The 25,594-nt window shown below is 40.9% G+C and overlaps 1 protein-coding gene across 5 annotated transcripts; it reads left to right on the top strand.

Moving 5' to 3' along the window:
* Window positions 1–64: 64 nt before the first annotated feature.
* Window positions 65–24,441, top strand: pfkfb2a (6-phosphofructo-2-kinase/fructose-2,6-biphosphatase 2a). Of its 5 annotated transcripts, none has more exons than XR_004205291.1 (16): window positions 7,563–8,105; window positions 8,617–8,717; window positions 10,219–10,344; window positions 10,681–10,777; window positions 11,321–11,387; window positions 11,507–11,581; window positions 11,699–11,755; window positions 11,885–12,009; window positions 16,159–16,366; window positions 16,537–16,683; window positions 16,790–16,894; window positions 16,981–17,110; window positions 18,902–18,964; window positions 19,070–19,134; window positions 19,222–20,131; window positions 21,773–24,441. XR_004205291.1 is itself a non-coding variant. In XM_020459567.2 (16 exons), exons 2-16 carry the CDS (start codon window positions 8,621–8,623, stop codon window positions 21,824–21,826), a joined length of 1,617 nt encoding a protein of 538 aa, XP_020315156.1. In that variant the 5' UTR covers window positions 7,678–8,105; window positions 8,617–8,620; the 3' UTR covers window positions 21,827–24,441. The 5 variants fall into 5 exon arrangements, 3 of the variants coding, with proteins under 3 accessions (XP_020315157.1, XP_020315156.1, XP_020315155.1); XR_004205290.1 differs by having other exon boundaries at window positions 7,564–8,105; window positions 8,483–8,717; XM_020459567.2 differs by having other exon boundaries at window positions 7,678–8,105; window positions 19,931–20,131.
* The last annotated feature ends 1,153 nt before the right edge of the window (window positions 24,442–25,594 follow it).

Below are 25,594 nucleotides of genomic sequence, written 5' to 3'. Positions count from 1 at the left end.
GCTAATTGTGATTCTCCCAAAATGAACGTAAGTTATTTGGTAGACCTTCCTATTGGTTGATTCTGATACGGATTCATATACTCGTGGGAAATAGGAAACTGGAAAGTCCCACATGATTGTGTTCAAGTGCTTTTGAAGTAGGAACAATTCTTCAACCAATAAACCTGAAGAATATGGTCAGAATAGCTACATTATCCATATTGTTAAGGGTGTAATTATTACAAAACTATTTGTTGAAAAGGCAAACGGTCAGTGGTGAAATGACAACTCGGGTAACAACATTTTCTTTGAGTTTATCACTTGTAATTCTAACTTGGAGGGTCAATCAAATTAAATGTCCCACTGGGAACTAGGGGCTTCTGATAACTCAGATAGCACTTGAAGGTGGCATCATCTTTCTACAACAAGTAAGTAAGTAGAACATTTTCCAACATGACGTTAGCGCACAACACCAATTTTAGATACACGAATAAATGAATGTGTGACAAAACAGGGCGTTAAGCCTCATTTCTAAATAGAGACCATATAACTCTCTCTCCCTCTCTCCATTATTGTGATCCTCATCTCTCCCCCGCTCTCTCTCACACAGAACACATATACACATTCACACACACAGCTAGCATGACAACGTTGACATGACAATGTTTTCTAAAGTTATTGTGATCATATCTCTCTCTCACACACACACACACACACTTATTGTCATTAACTAAATATATATCAAAATGTTAGCAAGATAGCTACAACTAACGGCTACAACAGGTAAAAATTAGGTATCTTAAATTAGCCAGCTAAATTTGCTAACGTTAGCTAGCAAGCAAATCTTTTCTTGAAGTTCTTGTCCCCAACAAACCACCGTTTTACTTACAAAAGTAAAACAAGAATGCAAGTGAACAGGGACTACCACTAAAACGGTAGTTGTTTTCCAGCTGTGTTGTTGTGTAGCCTACTGGGCACTCTGCCCCAACTGCCATATGGAATGTTGATCGATGTGCTTCAGCAAGCAGGCTGCCTGCTGGCAGAGACATATTGCTACGCATGAAGCACAGATTCAAATCAAAGTTTTAGCTGTAACTGATATGCCTACCTCCTTATTTAGCTACTGAAATTAAAATACAATTACTGCATGCATTATGTTAATTGCTTTAAAGCGGCAATCAGCAGTAGATACAATAACAAAGCGGTCGCACCAACCCCTAATTCGGTAAAAAGCTGAGGAATGGGGCTGGAGAAATGTAACCTCTTTCAAATTCATAGACAGAGCTATGAATTAAATATTTACAGTTTTACCAACGTTTTGAGGCTATATAGTGTTTGTTTACATTTTATGTTTACGAACATTAGAGTAAAACAAGCTTATATTTCGGGTTCTGATGTGGAAAGACATAAGTTATATTTTTCAAGAATCAATGGGTACATATTTATAAATAAAAAAATGGATGTAGCAACTGCTGATTGCCACTTTTTAAGGGAAAATATAATTTTGTACAAATTATTGATGGAAATAAAACGGATGAAAAATAGGGTTTTGTAAATCCTGGTGGATTGTAGTAGGAGATTGAAATAAAACAGATTGACATATGCGTTATTTGCTCAATTGTGAAAACAAAATGAGTTAGTCATAAAAGAACACCAAAACATAATTCAGTGCAACAGAAAAACAATCTGCAGCACAATAAACCGTGCAATTAACTAACACAAAAGATTACCATTATAAGCCAACACACACAGCAAGCTACCGGATACCATTAATTAAACAACCATTATTTCACTGTACTGCAGTTTTACTGCATTTAACTGCAGTGAATTGTTGTAAGGGTATCCTGTATTATTGTGCATGTTTATCTAACATGCTGGTAGCCTAGAAAAAAATGTTATGGAAGTGAATGTGCACTTTTAAATTGGATGGACCACAATTACGAAAAACACTGCCTTTGGTAAACGCAAAAGCATTTATAGCATCAGAGATGCTCTAAATTAGGGACCATCTATGACAGCTATATGACCACAGAGACGGTCACAAATTAGAGCTTTTAATGACCTAGCAAACTTGATGACGTGGAGGTGAAATACAGGGCCATCAGAAAGTATTCACCCCCCTTGACTTTTTCCACATTTTGTTGTGTGACAGCCTGAATATAAAATGGATCAAAATTTAGATTGTGTCACTGATCTACACATACAGTTGAAGTCGGAAGTTTACATACACCTTAGCCAAATACATTTAAACTCAGTTTTCACAATTCCTGACATTTAATCCTAGTAAACATTTGCTGTCTTAGGTCAGTTAGGATCACCACTTTATTTTAAGAATGTGAAATGTCAGAGTAATAGTAGAGAAAATGATTTATTTCAGCTTTTATTTCTTTCATCACATTTCCAGTGGGTCAGAAGTTTACATACACTCAATTAGTATTTGGTAGCATTGCCTTTAAATTGTTTAACTTGAGTCAAACATTTCGGGTAGCCTTCCACAAGCTTCCCATAATAAGTTGGGAGAATTTTGGCCCATTCCTTCTGACAGAGCTGGTGTAACTGAATCAGGTTTGTAGGCCTCCTTGCTTGCACACGCTTTTTCAGTTCTGCCCACAAATTTTCTATGGGATTGAAGTCAGGGCTTTGTGATGGCCACGCCAATACCTTGACTTTGTTGTCCTTAAGCCATTTTGCCACAACTTTGGAAGTATGCTGGGGGTCATTGTCCATTTGGAAGACCCATTTGCGACCAAGCTTTAACTTCATGACTGATTTCTTGAGATGTTGCTTCAATATATCCACATAATTTTCCTACCTCATGATGTCATCTATTTTGTGAAGTGCACCAGTCTTTCCTGCTTCAAATCACCTCCACAACATGATGCTGCCACCCCCATGCTTCACGGTTGGGATGGTGTTCTTCTGCTTGCAAGCCTCCCCCTTTTTCCTCCAAACAACAATGATCATTATGGCCCCATGTGCAGTTGCAAACCGTAGTCTGGCTTTTTTATGGCGGTTTTGGAGCAGTGTCTTCTTCCTTGCTGAGCGGCCTTTCAGGTTATGTCGATATAGGACTTGTTTTACAGTGGATATATAGATACTTTTGTACCCGTTTGTTATTGTTAAATAAATATCAAGACTCAAACCATCTGCCTCCCATGTCTGCATCTGGGTCTCGCTTGTGCCCTTATAAAAAGGTGATGTGGAAGGAATGGGGGGCTGGCCGTTCCTCATTGAGGACCATGTATATTGCATTAATCTGATCTTTAATAAACTATGACAGTATTGCATATGGTTCGGCAGCTCAGACCTCATTAGAAGGCTAGATGTCATAAAGGGGCAAGGACTCAGAATATTGGGGCGTTTCAGACCTCCCTAGTGTCTGCACTACAGGTGGAGATGGGGGATATTTTTTATTTATTTCACCTTTATTTAACCAGGTAGGCAAGTTGAGAATAAGTTCTCATTTACAATTGCGACCTGGCCAAGATAAAGCAAAGCAGTTCGACACATACAACAACACAAAGTTACACATGGAGTAAAACAAACATACAGTCAATAATACAGTAGAAAAATAAGTCTATATACAATGTGAGCAAATGAGGTGAGATAAGGGAGGTAAGGACCAAAAAAGAAATTAAATTAAAATAAATAAAATAAGGCCATGGTGGCGAAGTAAGGGGCCAGCCAACGAGAAAGTACAGGTTGCAGTGGTGGGTAGTATATGGGGCTTTAATGACAAAACGGATGGCACTGTACGAGGGTATGTTTGGCAGCATGAGTGAAGGATGCTTTGTTACGAAATAGGATTCTAGATTTAATTTTGAATTGGAGATGCTTAATGAGTCTGGAAGGAGAGTTTACAGTCTAGCCAGACACCTAGGTATGTGTAGTTGTCCACATATTCTAAGTCAGAACCGTCCAGAGTAGTGATACTGAACGGGCGGGCAGGTGTGGTCGGTTGAAGAGCATGCATTTAGTTTTATTTTCATTTAAGAGCAGTTGGAGGCCATGGAAGGAGAGTTGTATTGCATTGAAGCTCGTCTGGAGTTAGTTAACGCAGTGTCCAACGAGGGGCCAGAGGTATACAGAATGGTGTCATCTGCGTAGAGGTGGATCAGAGAATCACCAGCAGCAAGAGCGACATCATTTATGTATACAGAGAAAAGAGTCGGCCTGAGAATTTAGTGACGACGAGAGGTCCGGACAACATGCCCTCTGATTTGACACACTGCACTCGATCGGAAAAGTAGTTTGTGAACCAGGCGAGGCAATCATTTGAGAAACCAAGGCTGTTGAGTCTGCCGATAAGAATGTGGTGATTGACAGAGTTGAAAGCCTTGGCCAGGTCGATGAATACTGCTGCACAGTAATGTCTCTTATCGATGGCGGTTATGATATCGTTTAGGACCTTGAGTGTGGCTGAGGTGTACCCATGACCAGCTCTGAAACCAGATTGCATAGCGGAGAAGGTATGGTGGGATTCGAAATGGTCAGTAATCTGTTTGTTAACTTGGCTTTCGAAGACCTTAAGAAAGGCAGGGTAGGATAGATATAGGTCTGTAGCAGTTTGGGTCTAGAGTGTCTCCCCCTTTGAAGAGGGGGATGACCGCGGCAGCTTTCCAATCTTTGGGAATCTCAGACGATACGAAAGAGAGGTTGAACAAGCTAGTAATAGTGGTTGCAACAATTTTGGCAGATCATTTTAGAAAGAGAGGGTCCAGATTGTCTAGCCTGTCTGATTTGTAGGGGTCCAGATTTTGCAGCTCTTTCAGAACATCAGCTATCTGGATTTGGGTGAAAGGGAAATGGTTGAGGCTTGGGCGATTTGCTGTGGGGGGTGCAGGGCTGTTGACCGGGGTAGGGGTAGCCAGGTGGAAAGCATCGCCAGCCGTAGAAAAATGCTTATTGAAATTCTCAATTATAGTGGATTTATCGGTGGTGACAGTGTTTCCTAGCCTCAGTGCTTTCCTAACTGCCTGTGTATATTGGTTTCTAACTTCCCTGAAAAGTTGCATATCACTTTTCGATGCTAATGCAGAACGCCACAGGATGTTTTTGTGCTGTTCAAGGGCAGTCAGGTCTGAACCAAGGGCTGTATCTGTTCCTGGTTCTAAATCTTTTGAATGTGGTGTGCTTATTTAAGATTGTGAGGAAGGGGGCCTCCCGGTTGCGCAGTGGTCTAAGGCACTGCATCGCAGTGCTAGCTGTGCCACCAGAGATTCTAGGTTCGAGCCCAGACTCTGTCTCAGCCAGCCTTGATGGGGAGGCACATGGGGCAGCGCACAATTGGCCCAGCGTTGTCCGGGTTAGGGAGGGTTTTGCCGGCAGGGATATAATGGTCTCATCGTGCACTAGCAACTCCTGTGGCAGGCCGGGCGCAGTGCACGCTGACCAGGTCGCTAGGTGTTTCCTCCGACACATTGGTGCGGCTGACTTCCGGGTTGGATGTGCATTGTGTCAAGAAGCAGTGCGGCTTGGTTGGGTTGTGTTTCGGAGGATGCATGACTCTCGACCTTCGCCTCTCCCGAGTCCATACGGGAGTTGCAGTGATGAGACAAGAAAGTAACTACTGAAAAAATGTTTTCAAATAAACAAACATTTAAAAAAGTAACTACTGACGGGATGAGGTCAATATCCTTCCAGGATACCCGTGCCAGTTCGATTAGAAAGGCCTGCTCGCTGAAGTGTTTTAGGGAGCATTTGACAGTTTGATGTGAGTAGGATGTGAGTACATTGGAGGTAAACCAAGGTATTGAGTAATGATGAGAGAGATATTGTCTCTAGAGACGTTTAAACCAGGTGATGTCACCGCATATGTAGGAGGTGGAACTAAATGGTAGGTTAAGGCATATTGAGCAGGGCTAGAGGCTCTACAGTGAAATAAGACACATAATCACTAACCAGGACAACTAATGGACAAGGCATATTAGGGAGAGGCATGCGTAGCCGAGTGATCATAGGGATCCAGTGAGTGGTTGGGCTGGCTGGAGACCGGGGCTAGCAAGCTATCAGAAGGGCCTTAGATGGACGTGGCGATGGAGGAAAGTCTGTTTTAGCCTCCGCGTGTGGTGACGTCGATAGACCAGTCGTGATGGATTAGTAGGGTTCCGAGTAGCAGAGGGGTCCAAGTCCAATTGGCAAAATAGGTATAGTGGCCCAAGAAATTGGCCGATGTACCTATTCAGCTAACAGTCCAATATGGTCTAGACAGCTAGTGAGCCGCGGCTAGCAGATGGGCATTCAGGGGACGTCGAGACGGAGGGGCTTGTTGGAAGAAAAAAAGATTACAGATTACGTCGGTAGTCCAGTCGTGATGCATAAGCAGGGTTTCGTTGAGTAAAAGGAGCTCAGGCCAATTGGAAAAATAGGTGCCATTGCCTTTGCAGATTAGGAGACAGCAGCTGGCAATTAAATATTGCGTGTTGATCCATCTGATTTGTTTAGTAGACGTCTGGATACTGTGTATCAGGATTTTGTGGCCATTTACACAGATTGTTCAAAAGATCCAAGGACAGGATATACTGGGTCAGCATTTGTAGTGCAGGAATGTGGGGTGGCAGTCAGGAAACATATTACAGGTCATCTGGCTGTATATACAACAGAGCTGATGGCCATACTGTTGGCCTTGCAGTGGGTGGAGGAAGTCAAACAGAGTAGTTATTTGCTCTGATTAATGTGCAGAGTTGATGAGTTGGCAGTTCTTTAGCTCACGTAGCAGACAAGATCTGCTTTATGATGTACTACAAACACATTGCAGGATTAGACACGAGTATACAGATAAGAGTTACTTGGGTCCCAGACCATGTGGGGGTGGAGGGGAATGAGGCAGTTGATGTACTGGCTAAACAAGCACTTGGTAGTGGGGATGTTGAGGTTTCAATGAGCAAGGCAGTGGGAAAAAGCCTGATATGGACAGTGATGGTGCAGAGATGGCAGGAGCATTGTAATAGAGATACTAAGAGTAGGTATTTGTTTCAAGTACAGAGGAAATTCAGGGAGGACGGCAGGAAGGGACAAAGGAGAGGAGGCTCTTTTTACAAATTAAGGGTGGGACACAGCCGATTGAATAATACTTTGTTATAGGAAAGCATCCAATAGGAAAGTGTGATTATTGCCAGGAAACAGAAACAGCGGAGTGTGTATTGATACAGTGTGGGCAGCAGGAGAGGAAAAGAGAGGCTGAGATTTAGTATGAGGGAGAAGGGGATACAGGAAATTAATTTAAAGAGTATATCGACTAGAAGGTCATTAGATACATTCTCACATATTTTCAATTTGTTAAGAGAAACGGGGCTCACAGGTAAGATTTAGTTTGTCCTTCTCTGGCCCACACTCCAGTACAGTAGGTGGGGTAAAGCGGATGCCAACCGCAGACAAACCCCACCGAAGAAGATTACCAGCAAAGATGTTTATAACTAAACTAAGATGGACCACAGACTGTCGTTTCCAATGGGAACATATGAGTCATAGTGGGCAGAACAAGCAAAGAGGTGGGCAGAGCCAAGCACGAGCTAGTGAGATTATATTAGCCCGTTCTAAGCATAAATCTGCATATTTCCGCTAGAGAACGTCTACTCTTGGAAAGTGCGTGTGTGCAATAACTCAATTCGCCTTTGCACTCCCTCTAAACAACGCGATTTTTTTACAACTTTGGCAAAGGGTAATGTCTACAAAACCTAGTCCACTCTGTTCATAACATATTGTAGTTTTGGGAACAGAAAACTGAATTGAGATCAAATGTTCCATCGATGAGAATTTGCAGAATTTCGGTCAAAATCCATCTTCTCCCACTGCTGGCCACTGAGCTTCCTCTTACTACCAATGTCAGGCGGTTGCTTCACATTTATTTCGATTTTTTGTTATTATTTTGTTTACTTTTTTTTCATGCTTCACATTCATACATCCGATGAAATATCTGTCTCATTGTTCTATCTGTGTTACCGGTGTCCATCGTTAGTCAGTGCGCAGGTTGATTTCCTTCCCGCAGTGTCCGGGGGGAGGAGCCAAACAATAGAATACCTCGGAGCTCGACGGTAGACAGATGAAATAGCTACTGTACTGAGTGGTTACTAAGTGACTCACCAAAGCGATACATTGTGTCTGTCGACTCACTTGTTGTCATTTTGGTAAGTGCTTCTGTAAACTATCCGTCGTGCTGAGGATAATCTGTTTTTGTTGCATAGTATGACGTTGCAGTAAAAACCATGCTAAAGTTATAGCTGAACCGGGTTTATGTCTTCACGTTGTTTTAGATAGAAAAAGCGTGTCATATGAACGTGTGAAAAAATAAACCAACCGGTCACTTTCTTCAGATGTAAAGGGGATGTATTATGCTTAGCTAGCTAGACATATTTTGCACTGTAACAATAGCTAGACGTATTTATAGGCTAACTAGATAAACTAATTGTGAAAAATATTTACTCAGCTAGCTTGCTATGGTTATTTGAAAGTAAACAATTAAAGCAATCTGGGAAGATGGACTAAACAACTATGTTATCTGCAGAATCCTCTGCAGAGATGACCTCACTTAGCTAGTGTCCTGACCTCTCAGTCCCAGAGAGAGTCCCCAGCCAGGCTACCCTGCCGTGAAAGGACCAGTCATTGGACAGTATAGTGACAGTGTGCTGTGTCTACTAGCATCATGGCTGCCAGCCAGCAGAAAGGCACTGCAGTTCTGGAAAGTTCAGCAGAGGGAAAGAGAACGGAACTCAGGGCTAATGAAGTACTGAAGAAATGCTGTAAGTACTAGTGTCTTGTCTGCTAGCCTCATATACTCCTGTCTATTCTGGTCCCTTTCCTCTATTAACCCAATCAGGTTAAATGTCAACCTGATCTGTGAGTATTCATTGCAAGCTGTTGCATAACCAATGTTCCTCGGAGAATAGACAATTACATTGATTAAGTGGAATTGAATTTGGCAGTGCAGAATCTAACATTTAGAAAATTTAGATTTATTAACACAAAATGCCCTTTTTTGTAAGTAATCAGCCCTATTTTTTTGCCTCGCTAGCAAACTTAGCTTTCCTCTCATGCAAAGTGAAACTAGGTATATTTTGTCTCTCTACCTGCATACAGCATGTGAAAGGTGCTCTGATAGTTTACTATAGGCATAGTGCCTTTTTTCACACTTCAGTTCAAACTAGATTAGATGTGATGTGTGCAGTCATCAGTGCATGCTTTTTTGCGATCACCCCCAGTTAAATAAGTCTAGCATTAAAGGCACAGTACAGTCAACTAGATTTTCGTGTGTCTTATATATATTTCCACACTATGAGGTTAGAATAATACTGTGAAATTATGGAAATTATGATAATGCCCTTTTAGTGTAAGAGCTGTTTGTAAAGACCACCTAAAATCTCTGCCTGTTTTGGCGGGATGGAGTTTCGACCTTCCATGGTGACATCACCATGTGGAAAACGTGTTAAATACCAACAAGAAAGAGTTCCAAACTCTCTGCCAATAATGTAATTTTCAGTGTTCCCACTCAGATCACACAGACAGTCCTAGTAAAATTCATGCTTGAGAGATCGCCCTTTTTCAAAGACGCCCTTTTTGTTTATTTTTGACAATCACAGTAAGGTACTTAATTGTTACCAAGAAATGATTGAATCTTGAGATAAAAGTAGCTGCATTGGACCTTTAACGAGCCAGTCCAGTCCACTCTGAGGAATCTGTAATTAGGAGTGTGTTTGGGGTTCCAAGATATCCCAAACACACTCATATCTCAAACTCACATTTACACACACACATCTTTTGCGGGTGGCTGCTTGGTAACCACTGAATTTTTAAGCCACGGGGCTGGTTTAAGGAATGTGTAGCATGTAAATGTAATGCCTGGTCTTGTTAAGAATAGCAAGGGTTTGTGTGCAAAGGACTGAGGATGGGTGTTGGTGAATCTTCTATCTGCAGTAACAGACTAAAGAAGAGAGAGCGACAATAACAATAACCTTCAGAACACCAGACTTAATTTTAGATTTCTGGGCATGGACTTAACAGTGTCTGTGGACAGTCAGTAGCTAAGCAGCTGCTGTTTGAAAAACATTAACCACCATTAGTGAGAAGGTCTGGATGAAAAAATAAACCCAAAGGAATAATTGGCATGTTATTATATTGGCCTTTTTTTAAACAATTATAAAATATAATGGAGTTACTGTGTCATGGTAAAATACTTAGCCTACGTTCTATTGACATTTCAAAGTAAGTTGTTTGGTTGTGATTGATGTTTCTCTGTGTGAACAGCATGGGCCTCTTACATGACCAACTCCCCCACTGTGATTGTGATGATTGGTCTTCCTGCCAGAGGGAAAACCTACATGTCCAAGAAGCTAACCCGCTACCTCAACTGGATAGGAGTGCCAACCAAGGGTTAGTTTATAGGCCTCACTGTATGTACTATACTGTATTTCCATTAACAATACTTGCAGACCCACACTGCCGGAAGATAAACATTGAAAACCACACTTTCCTCATTATTCATGTTATTGTATTCACTCTATACGATGTGTAAATTCATTCCTTTGTGCAGACTAGCAATCATGGGGATCTTTTTGTATTGATATATTTACAATATAGAGAATTATGTAATTGAACTGCGATGCTGCAGAACCCATGACTTCCTTCCACAGTTCAGTAAGCTGTCACATGACATTCTACTGATTACAAGAACATGTTGTGCATTTCATCACCTGTATTGTGTTGCAGTATTCAACCTGGGGGTCTACAGGCGAGAGGCTGTGAAAGCCTACAAGTCCTATGACTTCTTCAGACACGACAACGAGGAGGCCATGGAAATCAGGAAGTGAGTGCTCCCTTCATAGTATTTTTGGACCTGTAGGAGAAGAATTAGGTTGTTTTGATGAGTTACACAGTACTACAGTAACCCTTTTATTTCTAGGCTATGCCCTCCATGTTTTCCCAAGCAGGTGTTATCTGTATTGAAAACCTTGCTGAGGTTTATAAGGCCTCCTACTGGATTTGGACAAATCATGTAATTTGTTCTTTAATGAGCAACTCAATGGTAGTGAGTCACCTGGCCGCCCGCCCGCCATTTTCCTTTTTCTCGGTTTAATGCTAACTGCTAGACCAACAGGTATAATACTTGTTATAAGCATTATATAAACCCTATAATCTATTATTATAAGGTTTGTAATATATTGTGTATTTCTATGCTATAATTCTTCAACAGATTGAACATAAATATTACTAAGACATAATGGGGTTGTCATACATGGTCGTACAATGCATTATAGCAACATAATGCATTATGTCTGTCAGATTTAAGTGAGTTGTCACTGATTTTTCATTTCAATTGTTATTGATTTTTGTCACTGTGTCCCTACAGGCAGTGTGCTCTGGTGGCTCTGCAGGATGTCAAAGCATATCTGACTGAAGAGGGGGGTCAAATCGCTGTGAGTTTCTACTCTCTGCTCTCTCTGCTGTTTTGAGTAATTGGAGACAAAATAGTGATATCAAAGTAAAAAGACAAGCTTAATTTTAGATATCAGTGAGACGTGATTATGTCTTTCAGGTCTTTGATGCCACAAACACCACCCGAGAGAGGAGAGAATTACTCCTTAGTTTTGCAAAGGAACATGCTTACAAGGTCAGTGTTATTATTTGTTTCTATACCTAACAATGGTTAGGTTTAGAAACTATTCTCAATTATTGGTGTTAAAATGGTTTGGTAAAGTATATCTTCAAAGATTGGTCTCTTTCGCAGGTGTTTTTTGTGGAGTCATTGTGTGACGACCCTGATGTCATTGCTGCTAATATTATGGTAAATTAACTTACATGTTTAAAAACTTAACTACATTATGAGTTTTACTTCTCATTAAAACATTCTATGATTATCTTCTTAAGGATTTCGACACTTTAAGTCTTGTGTACCTCCCTCTCTCCTCCACAGGATGTGAAGGTGTCCAGCCCAGACTACCCAGAAAGAGACAGAGAGAGTGTGATGGAGGACTTCCTGAAGAGAATAGAATGTTATAAAGTCATGTACCAACCATTAGACCCAGATGAACACGACAAGTAAGACATTCTCTATTTTAAATGGTTAATGCTGGATTATGTACATTTTTGTATTTGTTTTAATGTTCAAAAGCTCTGAGTCGCTAGTGGTCCCAATGTGCTTCAACCGTAGCAATATTACGCCTCCAGCCTGCCTGAAAACCACTGTATTCGATACCATTATTACAGAGAATAAAACGAATTATACTACCCTCTGCCTATTAGCTTCTTAGCTTATTCAAGCTGGTCTCAAAATACATCACTGCCCCTTTAAGACAAAAAAAGGTCGGTACATGTAGCTCTCGCTTTGATCTCAAAACAAGCGCATCTAATCATGACTGCTGATGCTGTAAAAACATTCCAGTTCAAAGTGAACGGCACAGATCCGTATATGGCAATGGTCTATTTGCATATAGGCCTACTGCAGCTCTGATTGGTTATGGCGCACTGGTCTGTGTAGAGTATGTGCCTGAGTAGTGCCTGTCAATGCAATTTAATCCTACTCCGATGCATTCTGCCTACACTAAAATCTCTTGTATTATTAGTTTTGCATAGTTAGTTTTGTTTTGGTATGTTGCATTGAAATGGGCTAATATTGTGTTGATTCGATCACAATTCCCACAGTAAAGGGAAACGTTGATAGTGGGCAAAACTCTAGAAAGTTGAGAAGTTCAATCTGGTGCTTCTCTGTGCCTTCTGATATTTCTTCTGCGCGGCAGTCCCGGGGAGCTGCACGCCCGCATTCAGTTTAGAGTTAACATTGGTCGCGATAACTCTATTCAGTGAGAATAAGCCCTTAGTCTAGTGCTGTAGGTTGGTTATCTTTGAATGCAGCAGGTAATCATTCTTAAGGCCATTACTTAATATATTGACTTTATATAACAACTCTGGGGTCAATTTGACTAATGGTTAGAAATATTGTCCAAAGAAAATCAGCGTTAGTGTGTTGGTATATTGTGGTCATCTTTGAATTCTGGTACTTTATGTTGTTTAAATATGTTTGTGTAAATGATTTAATCTCAGTTGGTACACTCCACATTAGTTTTCCAAAATACTTCAATACACTCTCACAGCTGTAATATGCAGACTGCGCAAGAAGCAGAGCTTCTGGTTTCAAATTTTCATGAATAAAATATTGATAGAGGAATTAAATTCCTATATGTTTATTACCCAATTAAATTAATACACTCAGCCCATTTCTCAGGATTTGTAAGAAACTTATTTGCATAAAATGGGCAGAGACCAGTCTCAAAATAGAGCAATAGCGTTTATTCTCGAGAGTACTGAACATGATACAATTTACAACAGGTTATAAACTGAAAATGACGTCATTAGGTTTCAAACTGTCCCCTCCCTCCTCCACTCCAGTACGATGGCAGTATAGTTCTCAAGCCTTCCTACATCCTCCTCCACCCGTTTAGATAATTTATGACTAGGCCGAGGCCTCCCTGTGTAGATAATCATTCTAGCCAGTCTGACGATAAGTTCATTCGTTTCTACCAAGGGACAGACAGTCATTGTTCTAATTCTTGATTATAATTACACACATTATATTCAGTACTAGGATTAAAATAAAATTCATACATCTATACAGTAACATAATAGTATTCTGATTAGTCAGTCCTGATTGAAATGTATACATAATTAGTCAATATTGATTAAAAAAAATCCCTAAACAAATATCAGTTTTCACTAGTTCCGACCACATAATAGGGCACCAATATGTGATTATATGTACTAATCACGATATTTCACATTGTTCATCTGCATAATTTAAACCTAACATTCATTTGCATGAGACAAAGTTCACTTGATCAGTAGATATGTTCTATTATCCTATGGTGCCAATGACATCGATTGTGCCACCAACTTGTCTGGTGCATCCATCAGGGTTAACGGGATTTTATATTCACACAGCTTCTAAGGACATATTCATAAGGTTTACATACCAAATTTCATGGCCCCATGTCCATCGGTTCAGTTCTTCTAGTCCTGGAGTGATATGGTGCCATCTAGTGCTGTAGCGTGGCCAACATTGAATGCAGCAACTAATCATTCTCAAATTCATTGGAGGCTAACTCATTGAGTCTATACAGTGTACCAAAACTGGAGTGAATTTGATTTATAGTTCATGACAAGGAGATAAAAAAAAAAATAATGTTTTTTAAGTATTTTTTTCATTAGCATATGTGCTAACGAGCACCTATAGGTACAGTGCAGCCATATTTGAATGCAGCGACATTATTTTTTTTTTTCACAAAACCATTAAAGATTTATGTAATGAGTCTAAATAGAAAATCAGACATGGTTCATGAGGAGCATATGATTTTGAGCATTAACATTACATATGCAAATAATTAGTTTCCTTGTTTTTTCAGATTTATCAAATTTAGTGTGGATCATCTTAGGGATGTCAAAGATGGTGTTGACACATTTTAAGTTGATAGGCCACTGTAGAGTGGATTTACAGCGGTTAAAATAGACTAAATCTGATTGGTCAAAAGATGGTTGAGTTATTGACACATCTCAGCTTTTCTCAAGATTTTTTTGTGATTATTTTAAGCATTAGTGTTGCACAGTCAAAAAAGTGAATTGTTAATAGTTTCCTTATTTTTGATCAATGCCAAACTTGACATGGTTCATCATTGTAATGTCTTTCATGATCCTATCTAAATTGAAAGGCCATTGTGGGGTAGATTTACATAGGAATTAAATAGGCACATAAACTGTCCCTATTGTCAGACTTGGCGGCTCCCAGGAAGTGTGAAAACGTACAGTACCAGTCAAAAGAATGCCAAAGCTGTCATCAAGGCAAAGGGCGGCTACTTTGAATCTCAAATAAAAAATATATTTTTTTAACAAACACTTTTTTGGTTACTACATGATTCCATATGTGTTATTTCATAGTTTTGATGTCTTCACTATTATTCTACAGTGTAGAAAACAGTCAAAATAAAGAAAAACCCTTGAATGAGTTGGTGTGTCCGAACTTTTGACTGGTACTGTACATAGTACTCAGAAGTCTTTACCAAGTTAGCTATCTTCAGATTGCCTGGTAAAATATTTGATCGCTGAGACATTCATGTTAGCTATAACATTTTTACAATGTACCCATAACTGCAGGAAGTAGGGGTGTTGAAGGTGCTGCAACACCCCGTGATAAATCACCCATAAAAAAAGTATTAATATATTTAAAAAGTCATTTTTGGGAAAATGTTGTTTTTCCACCAAATTAATGCGCTAGGCCTTTATGACTCATATGCGCTGAGAAAAATACTTGTCAACAGAGCAGGGAGAAATCGGACTATACTCTGTATGGAGAGGATGTCATTCTAGCGACTACAGATGAGAGCGGGGTTTCTATGGAATTGTGTTGAACTCTTGACTTTTTTTTTCATTCTTGCCAGAGGGGTCTCCAAAAACACCAGTACATAAAAAGTTCCACAATGTAGCTTTAATTGATACCATTTGTATTTACAAACCTTCATCAAGAGTTCCATAGTTTCTCCAGTAGTTGGAGACAACACACAAGATTGACAAAGTTATTTTTTCAGATTATAGCCTGCTTTGTCACCATGTTGACTCCTCATCATAACATCATTGGTCTGATTTCCAATTCTAAATCTCCTGACAGAAAAAAGTTTTTGGTTCGTTGGTCATTATTCCTAATTCACCATAGTATTATTAGATGTAGTCCCTCATAGGATAAGCCTTATAAAACAACACACTGATTTTACACTGTTAATCTTCAAGAAATGTACAAATTACAATCTTATTTCAAGCCTGAGCTCTCCTAAAACCTGGGCCTCCAAGTCATATCAGCAAATTCCTCTGGACATTGTCCCAGTTAGAGAAGAGGAACAGTTGCTTCCCCTCTTACTGACCCAGCCAGGGCCTTGCGAAAGCTTTTGTTTTCAACAGTTCGGGCCATTTAATACCTACAGAAAGCAGGTCCTGAATAGCTATTAAAAGTGTTATTTTATTATTAGAAGTTCTTGTCAATTTCTTTGATTTCTCAAAACTATTGTACTGAGAATTAATTTAGCTAATGAGTAGATCTTCATGATGTTCATTATTAGCGTCTTTAGCAATGAGTCTGTATAGGATCAAGACACTATCAGGTCACTGATAAATTCCATCTTGACCTCCATTCTAACCTCTGACCCCTAGGGACCTGTCCTTCATCCAGGTCATCAACGTGGGCCGGAGCTTCCTGGTAAACAAGGTGCAGGACTACATCCAGAGCAAGATCGTGTACTACCTGATGAACATCCACGTGCACTCTCACTCTATCTACCTGTGTCGGCACGGAGAGAGCGAACACAACGTGGAGGGACGCATCGGGGGCGATGGAATGCTGTCTGTTCAAGGGAAAAAGGTATACCTCGACTTCTCCTGTAGTAAAGTACAGAAACTACTGCGCCGCTTCATGCTATGTTGCTCTGTGTTCTATATATATTAATATTGCACACACAATCACTGTATTACACAATCTTTCTTACATTCTGTATACAAATAAACCCACTATGCCTATTCTAATCCTCTTAGTTTGCTGGAGCGCTGAAGGGTTTTGTGGAGCAGCATGGTCTGACAGACCTCAAGGTGTGGACCAGCCAGCTGGGACGGACTATCCAGACTGCTGAAGAGCTCGGGGTGCCTTACGAGCAGTGGAAGATACTCAACGAGATCGATGCCGTTAGTACCACAGCACCGTGGTTCAATAGTGACCCACAGACAACATGGTAGGGGTTAAATTTAATAATGATTGTCTATAAAAAAAAAACGTATTTATGATTCTCAGGGTGTGTGTGAGGAGATGACCTATGAGATGATTGAGGAAACCTTCCCTGCGGAGTTTGCCTTAAGAGATCAGGACAAGTACCACTACCGCTACCCAGGAGGAGAGGTACAGTTACTCCTTATCTCTCTATAGAGATCTGTCCCATTCATCTGAAGCACTGAGCTCAGTTTGTCCCTCTCCTCTCTCCGTAGTCCTACCAGGACCTGGTGCAGAGGTTAGAGCCGGTCATCATGGAGCTGGAAAGACAAGGCAACGTGCTGGTTATCTGTCACCAGGCTGTCATGCGCTGCCTGCTCGCTTACTTCCTGGATAAGAGTGCTGGTACAAACACACACTCACTTAGTGCCTTTGGAAAGTATTCAGCCCCTTGACTTTTTCCACATTTTGTTACATTACAGCCTTATTCTAAAAGTGGTTAAATAAGAACTTTTCCTCAGCAATCTATACACAATACCCCATAATAATGTTGCTAATTTATAAAAAATTAAAAACAGAAATACCTTACTTACATAAGTATTCAGACCCTTTGCTATGAGACTCGAAATTGAGCTCAGATGCATCCTGTTTCCATTGATCATCCTTGATATTTCTACAACTTGATTTGAGTCCACCTGTGGTAAATTCAATTGATTGGACATGATTTGGAAAGACACACACCTGTCTATTTAAGGTCCCACAGTTGACAGTGGGAAAGGCCTTGGTCAGGGAGGTGAGCAAGAACCCGATGGTCACTCTGACAGAGCTCTAGAGTTCCTTTGTGGAGATGGGAGAACCTTCCAGAAGGACGACCATCTCTGCAGCACTCTACCAATCAGGCCTTTATGGTAGAGTGGCCAGAGGGAAGCCACTCTTCAGTAAAAGGTACATGATAGCCCGCTTGGAGTTTGCCAAAAGGCACCAAAAGACTCTCAGACCATGAGAAACAAGATTCTCTTTAATCTGATGAAACCAAGATAAAAAAAATTGGCCTGAATACCAAGCGTCACGTCTGGAGGACACCTGGCACATCGTGGTGGCAGCATCATGCTGTGGGGACTGCAAGACTAGTCAGGATCGAGAGAAAGATGAATGGAGCAAAGTACAGAGAGATCCTTGATGAAAACCTGCTCAGGACATTAGACTGGGGCGAAGGTTCACATTCCAACAGGACAACGACCCTAAGCAGACAGCCAAGACAACGCAGGAGTGGCTTCGGGACAAGTCTCTGAATGTCCTTGAGTGGCCCAGCCAGAGCCAGGACTTGAAACCGATCTAACATCTCTGGAGAGACCTGAAAACAGCTGTACAACGATACTCCCCATCCAACCTGACGGAGCTTGAGAAGATCTGCAGAGAAGAATGGGAGAAACTCCCCAAATACAGGTGTGCCAAGCTTGTAGCGTCATACCCAAGAAGACTTGAGGCTGTAATCTCTGCCAAAGTTGCTTCAACAAAGTAAAGTACTGAGTAAAGGGTCTGAATACTTAATAATGTAAATGTGATATTTCTTTCTAAAAATGTCTAGATGTGTAGATTCATGAGGGAGTAAAACAATTTAATCAATTTTAGAATAAGGCTGTAACGTAACAAATTGTGGAAAAAGTCAAGGTGTCTGAATACTTTCTCTATATACAGACAAGCACATTCACAGATACACACAGCACCTCGTTAGGAAACTAAATTACTTTAGGCAGGATACAAGCACACAAACACACACATCTTGATCTCTGAGTGAAAAATATGCCTTTGCTCATGTTCATCCTGGATGAAGGACAGAAATAGATGTTGAGGTTAAAAAGAATGTCACATGGCCCTCTTAAGGTCTGCCAATTCAGTTGCGAAAATAGTTTGTGCCTTAAGGGGCATTTTAAAAGCTAGTAAAGCCACCCACACTGTGACTGTGCAGTGGGCACCTCTGACGGTCACTGCCAGATGTCAGGAAAGAGAAGTGATGAAGTCTATTGACTAATTATATTGGCTAATCTAAATATAATCCCTAAAAATATATGTATGTATTGTTAACTCTATCACGTGTCATTAACGGCATGAGGTTGAGTCCTTTTGAGATGCCATGTTGATCTCACATGCAATGTTCTAAATAAAGTCATTGTGTCTTTGTTTCTGTTGACACAGATGACCTGCCCTACTTGAAGTGTCCCCTCCACACAGTTCTAAAGCTCACCCCTGTGGCTTACGGTAGGATATCTCATCCAAGACTACCCTGTGTCAGTCTCAGACACATCTTTCTCTCTCATTCCTCTCTCTCAGGTTAACATTGACTGTTATTTTTTTCTCGGCCAGGTTGTAAAGTGGACATGTTTGACCTCAAAGTGGAGGCTGTGAACACTCACCGGGACAGGCCATTAGTGAGTTGTTCTCCTTGACAAATCTCTGTTCAATCTACTGTTGTACTTAATTTCATTGGTTCGTATACTGTATCCCTCTTTTAACAGGTGTGGCCAGTTCTGACCACTGATCCAACAACTTTCTCCCAAGAGTCAGATGGATGATTAACTACAATAAATAGTCGAGTAATAACAAACTGGCTGATCAGGGAAGTTGCAGTTTGAAGAGTTCTAGGTAGTAGTGAGTCAATCCTCAGAATATGCAGTTATCTACAAAATAGTGTGAGAAATTGCAACAACGAAAAACAGACCAGCTGAGTCATAACAAACTGTCTGATCTGGGAAGTTGTAGTTTGAAGAGTTCTAGATAGTAGTGAGACAATCCTCAGAATATGCAGTTATCTACAAAATAGTGTGAGAAATTGCACACACAAAAAGACCAGAGTACAGTTTCCACCCTCAACCATACAAAGGGCCTATTTGATGTAATTTCTCCTAATTTGGAGATCTGCTCTGCTTATACAGTACAGTATGTAGTTCTGGAATCAACAGGCCACACTGTCTCAGTGCTGTCCCCGGTACAGTGTGTTTACCAGATGTTCCATGTGGTGTGGGCGTTACACTCAAAAACATGACCAGTGGCCACACTGCCTTTTACTGAGCGTAGCCCTGCTAACATGTCTGGGAAAGGAACCGCAACACCTCTTCAATATTCTGTTGTTTGTTTCAGCTGTAATGTTTTCACAAGATGTGTAGCATGCAAGACACGCGCGCACACACACAGTGAAACTTCTGATGCTCCATCCTCTCTCACCAGGATAAAGTCCGTAATGACGTCGTTCCCACCACATTCCTCCGGAGGAACAGTTTCACCCCGCTGTCCAGTCACGACCAGGTGAAGCGACCGCGCCTCTACAGCGCCGGCAACCCACCTCAATCTCGACGGCCCCTGGCCCCCTTTATACCCAGCATGCAGTCCTTCGAGGACCCTGAGGGAGCAGAGTTGACACGAAGCCAAGTTAGTTGTCTTTCTGCATGAATGATGTCTCTCTTCACGTGTTTTTATGATGTTACTGATGTCCTTAAACTACAGTAAACTTATTTTAAAAACTAGGGATGCACTATATATCGATGAGCATATCAGAATTGGACTATATTAGTTAAAAATGCCAACATTGGCATCAGCCCGATAGTTTAACGCTGATGTGCAAAACCGATGTCAAAGCTGATGTGCATACCTATATAACGTAGGTAGATGACGTGCATACCTATATAACGTCGGTAGATGACGTGCATACCTATATAACGTCGGTAGATGACGTGCATACCTATATAACGTCGGTAGATGATGTAATGACACCACGAAAAATACAGCGCTACACAGAACAAAAGCAGAAAAATACTAAGCCAACAACTAAACAAGTTCAAGTTGAGCAGTAATTTGAAAGAGTAAGAACATTTCAGAGAGACAACTCAAAAGGTGAAATACATTAACACCAAGATGATGGAAATCATTATGCTACTTGCTATGGGCGTCACGACCGACATTTGGACCAGCGATGTCAGCCCTTTGAGCATGCTGAATCTGACAGCACAGTGGGTCCACAAGGATTTTGTACTGAGGAAAGCCGTATTGCATGCTCAACAATGTGCTGGTTCTCATACCGCTGGTGCCATTTCAATGGCATTTGAGAACATGTTTTGAAACTTGAAAACATGAACACACTCCTAGCGCTATTCGAACAACTGACTGGAGAAATAAGCCAATCAACTGTGTCTGCAGCAGACGTGATACCCTCTGTCATGGCATTGAAACGCCTACTCAACGCCGACATAGACCGTGGGGTTAAACAAGCAATTCTGTGGTGTACTATCGGAGCCTCTTTACTGTGTCGCCACCATGCTCGATGCTAGGTACAAGGACCGCTACTTCGATGCAGACAATAAACAGGGTTTATGTGAAATGTTACATACACAGCTGGACAAGATGGAAATGGACAGTGACTGCGCACCGAGGAAGAGAGGCCATGGATAGACAGAACAGAAACACTGCTTGACATGTATGATGAAATCCTGGTTGAGAATGAAACGACTGAACAAATGAACAATGAAACAGCACAGCAAGTAAGTGAAAGAAATAGGTTTTGATTATGTTTTACTGGTAATGGGGACATACGTAAATGCCAACAAAATAACTTTTTGGTCAATGTGGTGTGTGTGTGTAACCTTTATTTAACTAGGTAAGTTAGATAAGAACAAATTCTTATTTACAATGACAGCCAAACCCAGACGATGCTGGGCCAACTGTGAGCCGCCCTATGGGACTCCCAATCACGGCCGGATGTGATACGACCTGGATTCGAACCAGTGCCTTAGACCGCTGCATCCGTGTGTGTGTGTGTGTGTGTGTGTTAACTATTTAACTGTACTAGAATGCTTAAAAGGACGCAACATTTTTTAAATATTGGTTATCGGCATCAGTGTCGTGCATCCCTAAAAAAAACAGCAAGTTGTGTCTTGTGATTGACCTTACCCTTCTCTTTCTGAGCTCAAGTGTAGCAGAGACCAGTCAAAACAAATTGTATGATGACGCCGCCCAGCCTTGGCACAGCTTAGTATGTGAGATAACACTGTCTCTCCCTCCTTCTGCCTCCTAAAGGAGTCTCTCAACTGCTTCAGCCCAGGGGACTCAGAAGATGCTGTTCGCAGTTGAAGAGGACAGAGACTGGGGTCTCCACTCCCCAACATCCTCTCTGCCATCAGACCTGGGTTCAAATACTATTTTAAATGTTTGTACATAGCTTGAATGTTTGCTTTAGCCTGCCAGGAGTGCCAGATGGGCAGTTTTTGCACTTTGGGGGCTTTTCTATTGATTTCATTTCAACATGCAAGCACAGCTGAAGTATTTGACATGATTTCAAATAGTATTTCAACACAGGTGCCCTCTGTATGTACCTACTGTAGTCCCTCCACTCCAGGAGGAACCATCACCTAATGCTCAGGCCTGCTACATACCATGCCAGCCTTACCAGTTTGATTGTCAAGCAGTGGTTCAAGCACAACACCTCAGCCACAAATGGTCACAGCGTGTGGTTGTTGTAGTGGCCAGAATTTGTTCTACAGCTGTTTAGTTTCTGTTGACATCTGTTAGATAGATATTGTGGTTGTGTGAGGGTGAAGAGCGAGATGATTTGAGAAAAACATGGCCATGCTTGCACACACACTTATCAACATTCAAAGTTGAATTTACTCTAAACAGAACTTTGGGATGTTTAAATAGAGGATATCTTTGAGGAAATTTGTCTTAGTGTAAAATAAATTGTATAAATCTACTAAGTCCCTTATGGAAGGGGTTGCCACATGGTAACACTGAACATTTTATAAAAAAACAAAGCACTTACTACAAACACTGTCTTATCCTTTGTCTATAATGTACAATTACTTAAGCTCTTATGAATAATATATGTACGTCTTAAATTGGATAGTTGAATATCATAGTTTTTGAACAGCCTTGTGACCAACTTTGTTATTCCTCCGTTAGGCTGAAAGACCACCATACAGGATTTAACATTTCAGCTCAGGGATTCATGTTATTGGTTAGTCACATGTTACTGTCACAGGTTACATTTCTGTGTGTGTATAGTTCACATTTTACTCTGCAATTCGGTTACATATTTATCGTCATGTTATGAAATACCAATTTATTTGCATTATAGATGCATCCATTACACGTCTTCAGCTAAAATGGCAACTACTACTGTAGTTCCAGTTAATGCCAGCATTTATTCTTAAATTTGTTAAAAGGACATTGTGTTTTTACTTTTCCTAACGTTATCTGCATGATTTAGAATTCTGGAAAAGCACAACATAAGGAAAGATACTGTAGGTACGTTCATACTTAAACTTCACTGATCTTGCCCAGCAATGTGTATCTTATTGTTAATTACTGCTATAATTATATATGTTAAATGTGCTGCTGCTCTAAAGTGCCTCTGTGACTGTGTTTAGTAGCATTACTTTTGTTGCTCTTGCAAGGCTATGTTATTATATAAATAGGCAGAAGACCGTAGCCTGTAAGACTACAGTATACTGATCTGTATACTAGCACTATGCTGTAAAATGATTTAAATCACTGGAATATTAGTCATGAGTGTAAACGATTCAATAAATGAATGTATCTGTCAGAATGTCTTGCTCATGGCAGTTAGACTTGACTTTGTCCTCTGGTACACAGTGTGGGCATGGGCAGATTTAGTGAGCTCCATTGGGTGGTACCTATCTGTTTCGATGTTTACAGCAATTTCTTCCTGTCTTCTCTAAAGCCAGGACAAGCCTGTGGCAGAACCCTGGATATAGGGCAAGATTCTGAGGGATACTTCCTGGGAATAATAACCTACGGTGCATTTGGAAAGTATTCAGACCCCATTTTAATGCTTTGTCATTAAGGTGTATTGTGTGTGGATTGATGAGTAAAAAAAAAAAGAATCTAGTCAATTTTAGAATAAGGCTGTAATTTAACCATTTGGAAAAAGGGAAGGGGTCTGAATACTTTCCGAATGCACTGTATGTCCAATAAATCACTCAACCTTCTTATATTAAACCTAGGTTATGACCTGTGACACATCTAGGACTAATATAAGTAGCGCCTGTCGAAGACGTAAAGGACAGGTGGTGGGGCTTGGGACCTTTTTAACTGATTGCAACCATGAACTTTTTTTCCGGACTGGCCTGTCATAGGGGAAATGGGTTGGGTCAATGGGGTGGGTATGACACCTACTGTTTACCGTCTGCCCTGGCCTGTCTCTCCCTGTTTGGTACAGATATCCCCACCTCTCTCTCCCGAGCTTTTGCTCGCCTCCAGCACACACACACTGTTGGGGAGAGTGACTCTGAACTTACAATGGCTAGCCCCAAGTCGTTATATTTTTCTCTTGTGCTTTATGCTATTTGCCTCTGGACTCCTGTGTTCTTTGTTCCTACACTCGGGACTCTGACTCTATTGGTTACACGGACTCTTGGCCTCCCATCCTATTCTAACCACCTCTTGCTGGTTGATGAGATTGCTGTACAATATGATATTGTTGCCATTTAATGCACATTCAAATGTTATAAATCAACACTGCAGAGCTCCCCATGTCCTATGCCGTGCCCTGATTGTTTTACTGCTGATTATATCTGGAAATGTGCATGTAATGTACAATCTGGCCCATCAACTTTTGCTAGCCCCAGTTCTGTTTTGTGCTCTGACATTTGCGTCACTGATTTCTGCTTTTGTAAATGCCTGGGTTTTCTGCACGTTAACAATAGAAGCGTTTTACCTAAAATGGATCAATTGAAAGAGTGGGTTCACAGCTCCAATCTATATGTGTTGGTCATTACTGAGACGTGGTTAAGAAAGTGTTTTGAACACTGATAACATATCTGGTTATAATCTTCCAAAGGTGGTGGAGTGGCAATCTTTACCAAGGAACACCTTCAATGCTCGGTTGTCTCCACCAAGTCTGTCCCAAAACAATTTGATTTGCTGGTTTTATGCATTAAACTTTCAAATAACTCATTGTTGACTGTTGCTGGGTGTTATCGGCCACCATCAGCACCGGACTGTATCCTACAAACCCGAAGCTCTCTCCTGGCCCCTTACACCAAGTCTGAATTTGTCTTGCTAGGTGAGCTAAACTGGGACATGATTAAACCACCTGACCAAGTCCTAAAGCAATGAGTCTCCCTAAATCTTTCTCAGATTATTACCAATCCTACAAGATATGACTCCAAACAACTAGAAAATTTTACTCTCCTTGATGTTATCCATACAAATAATCCTCATAGGTAAGTCTGGTGTTTTCTGTGTTTGATCTAAGTGATCAGTGTTTTAGAACATGTGTTCGTAATGGCTGCTCAGTGAAACGACCTGTCTTGATTTGTCATATATGCTTGCTAAAAAAAAATGTATGAGCAAGCCCTCCTTCATGACCTGGCCTCTATAAATCGGTATATAGTCATGGCCAAAAGTTTTGAGAATGACACAAATATTAATTTTCACAAAGTCTGCAGCCTCAGTTTGTATGATGGCAATTTGCATATACTCCAGAATGTTATGAAGAGTGATCAGATAAATTGCAATTAATTGCAAAGTCCCTCTTTGCCATGCAAATGAACTGAATCCCCCAAAAAACATTTCCACTGAATTTCAGCCCTGCCACAAAAGGACCAGCTGACATGTCAGTGATTCTCTCATTAACACGGGTGTGAGTGTTGACGAGGACAAGGCTGGAGATCACTCTGAAATGCTGATTGAGTTCAAATAACAGACTGGAAGCTTCAAAAGGAGGGTGGTGCTTGGAATCATTGTTCTTCCTCTGTCAACCATGGCTACCTGCAAGGAAACACATGCCGTCATCATTGCTTATCACAAAAACGGCATCACAGGCAAGGAAAAGCTTGTCCGGAGAAGACAAGGTGAGCGCTACCATCAGTCCTGTGT

This window comes from Oncorhynchus kisutch, linkage group LG24 (genome assembly GCF_002021735.2).
Source record: "Oncorhynchus kisutch isolate 150728-3 linkage group LG24, Okis_V2, whole genome shotgun sequence".
Lineage (NCBI taxonomy): Eukaryota > Metazoa > Chordata > Actinopteri > Salmoniformes > Salmonidae > Oncorhynchus > Oncorhynchus kisutch.
This window is presented reverse-complemented; position numbering and strand designations above follow the sequence as displayed.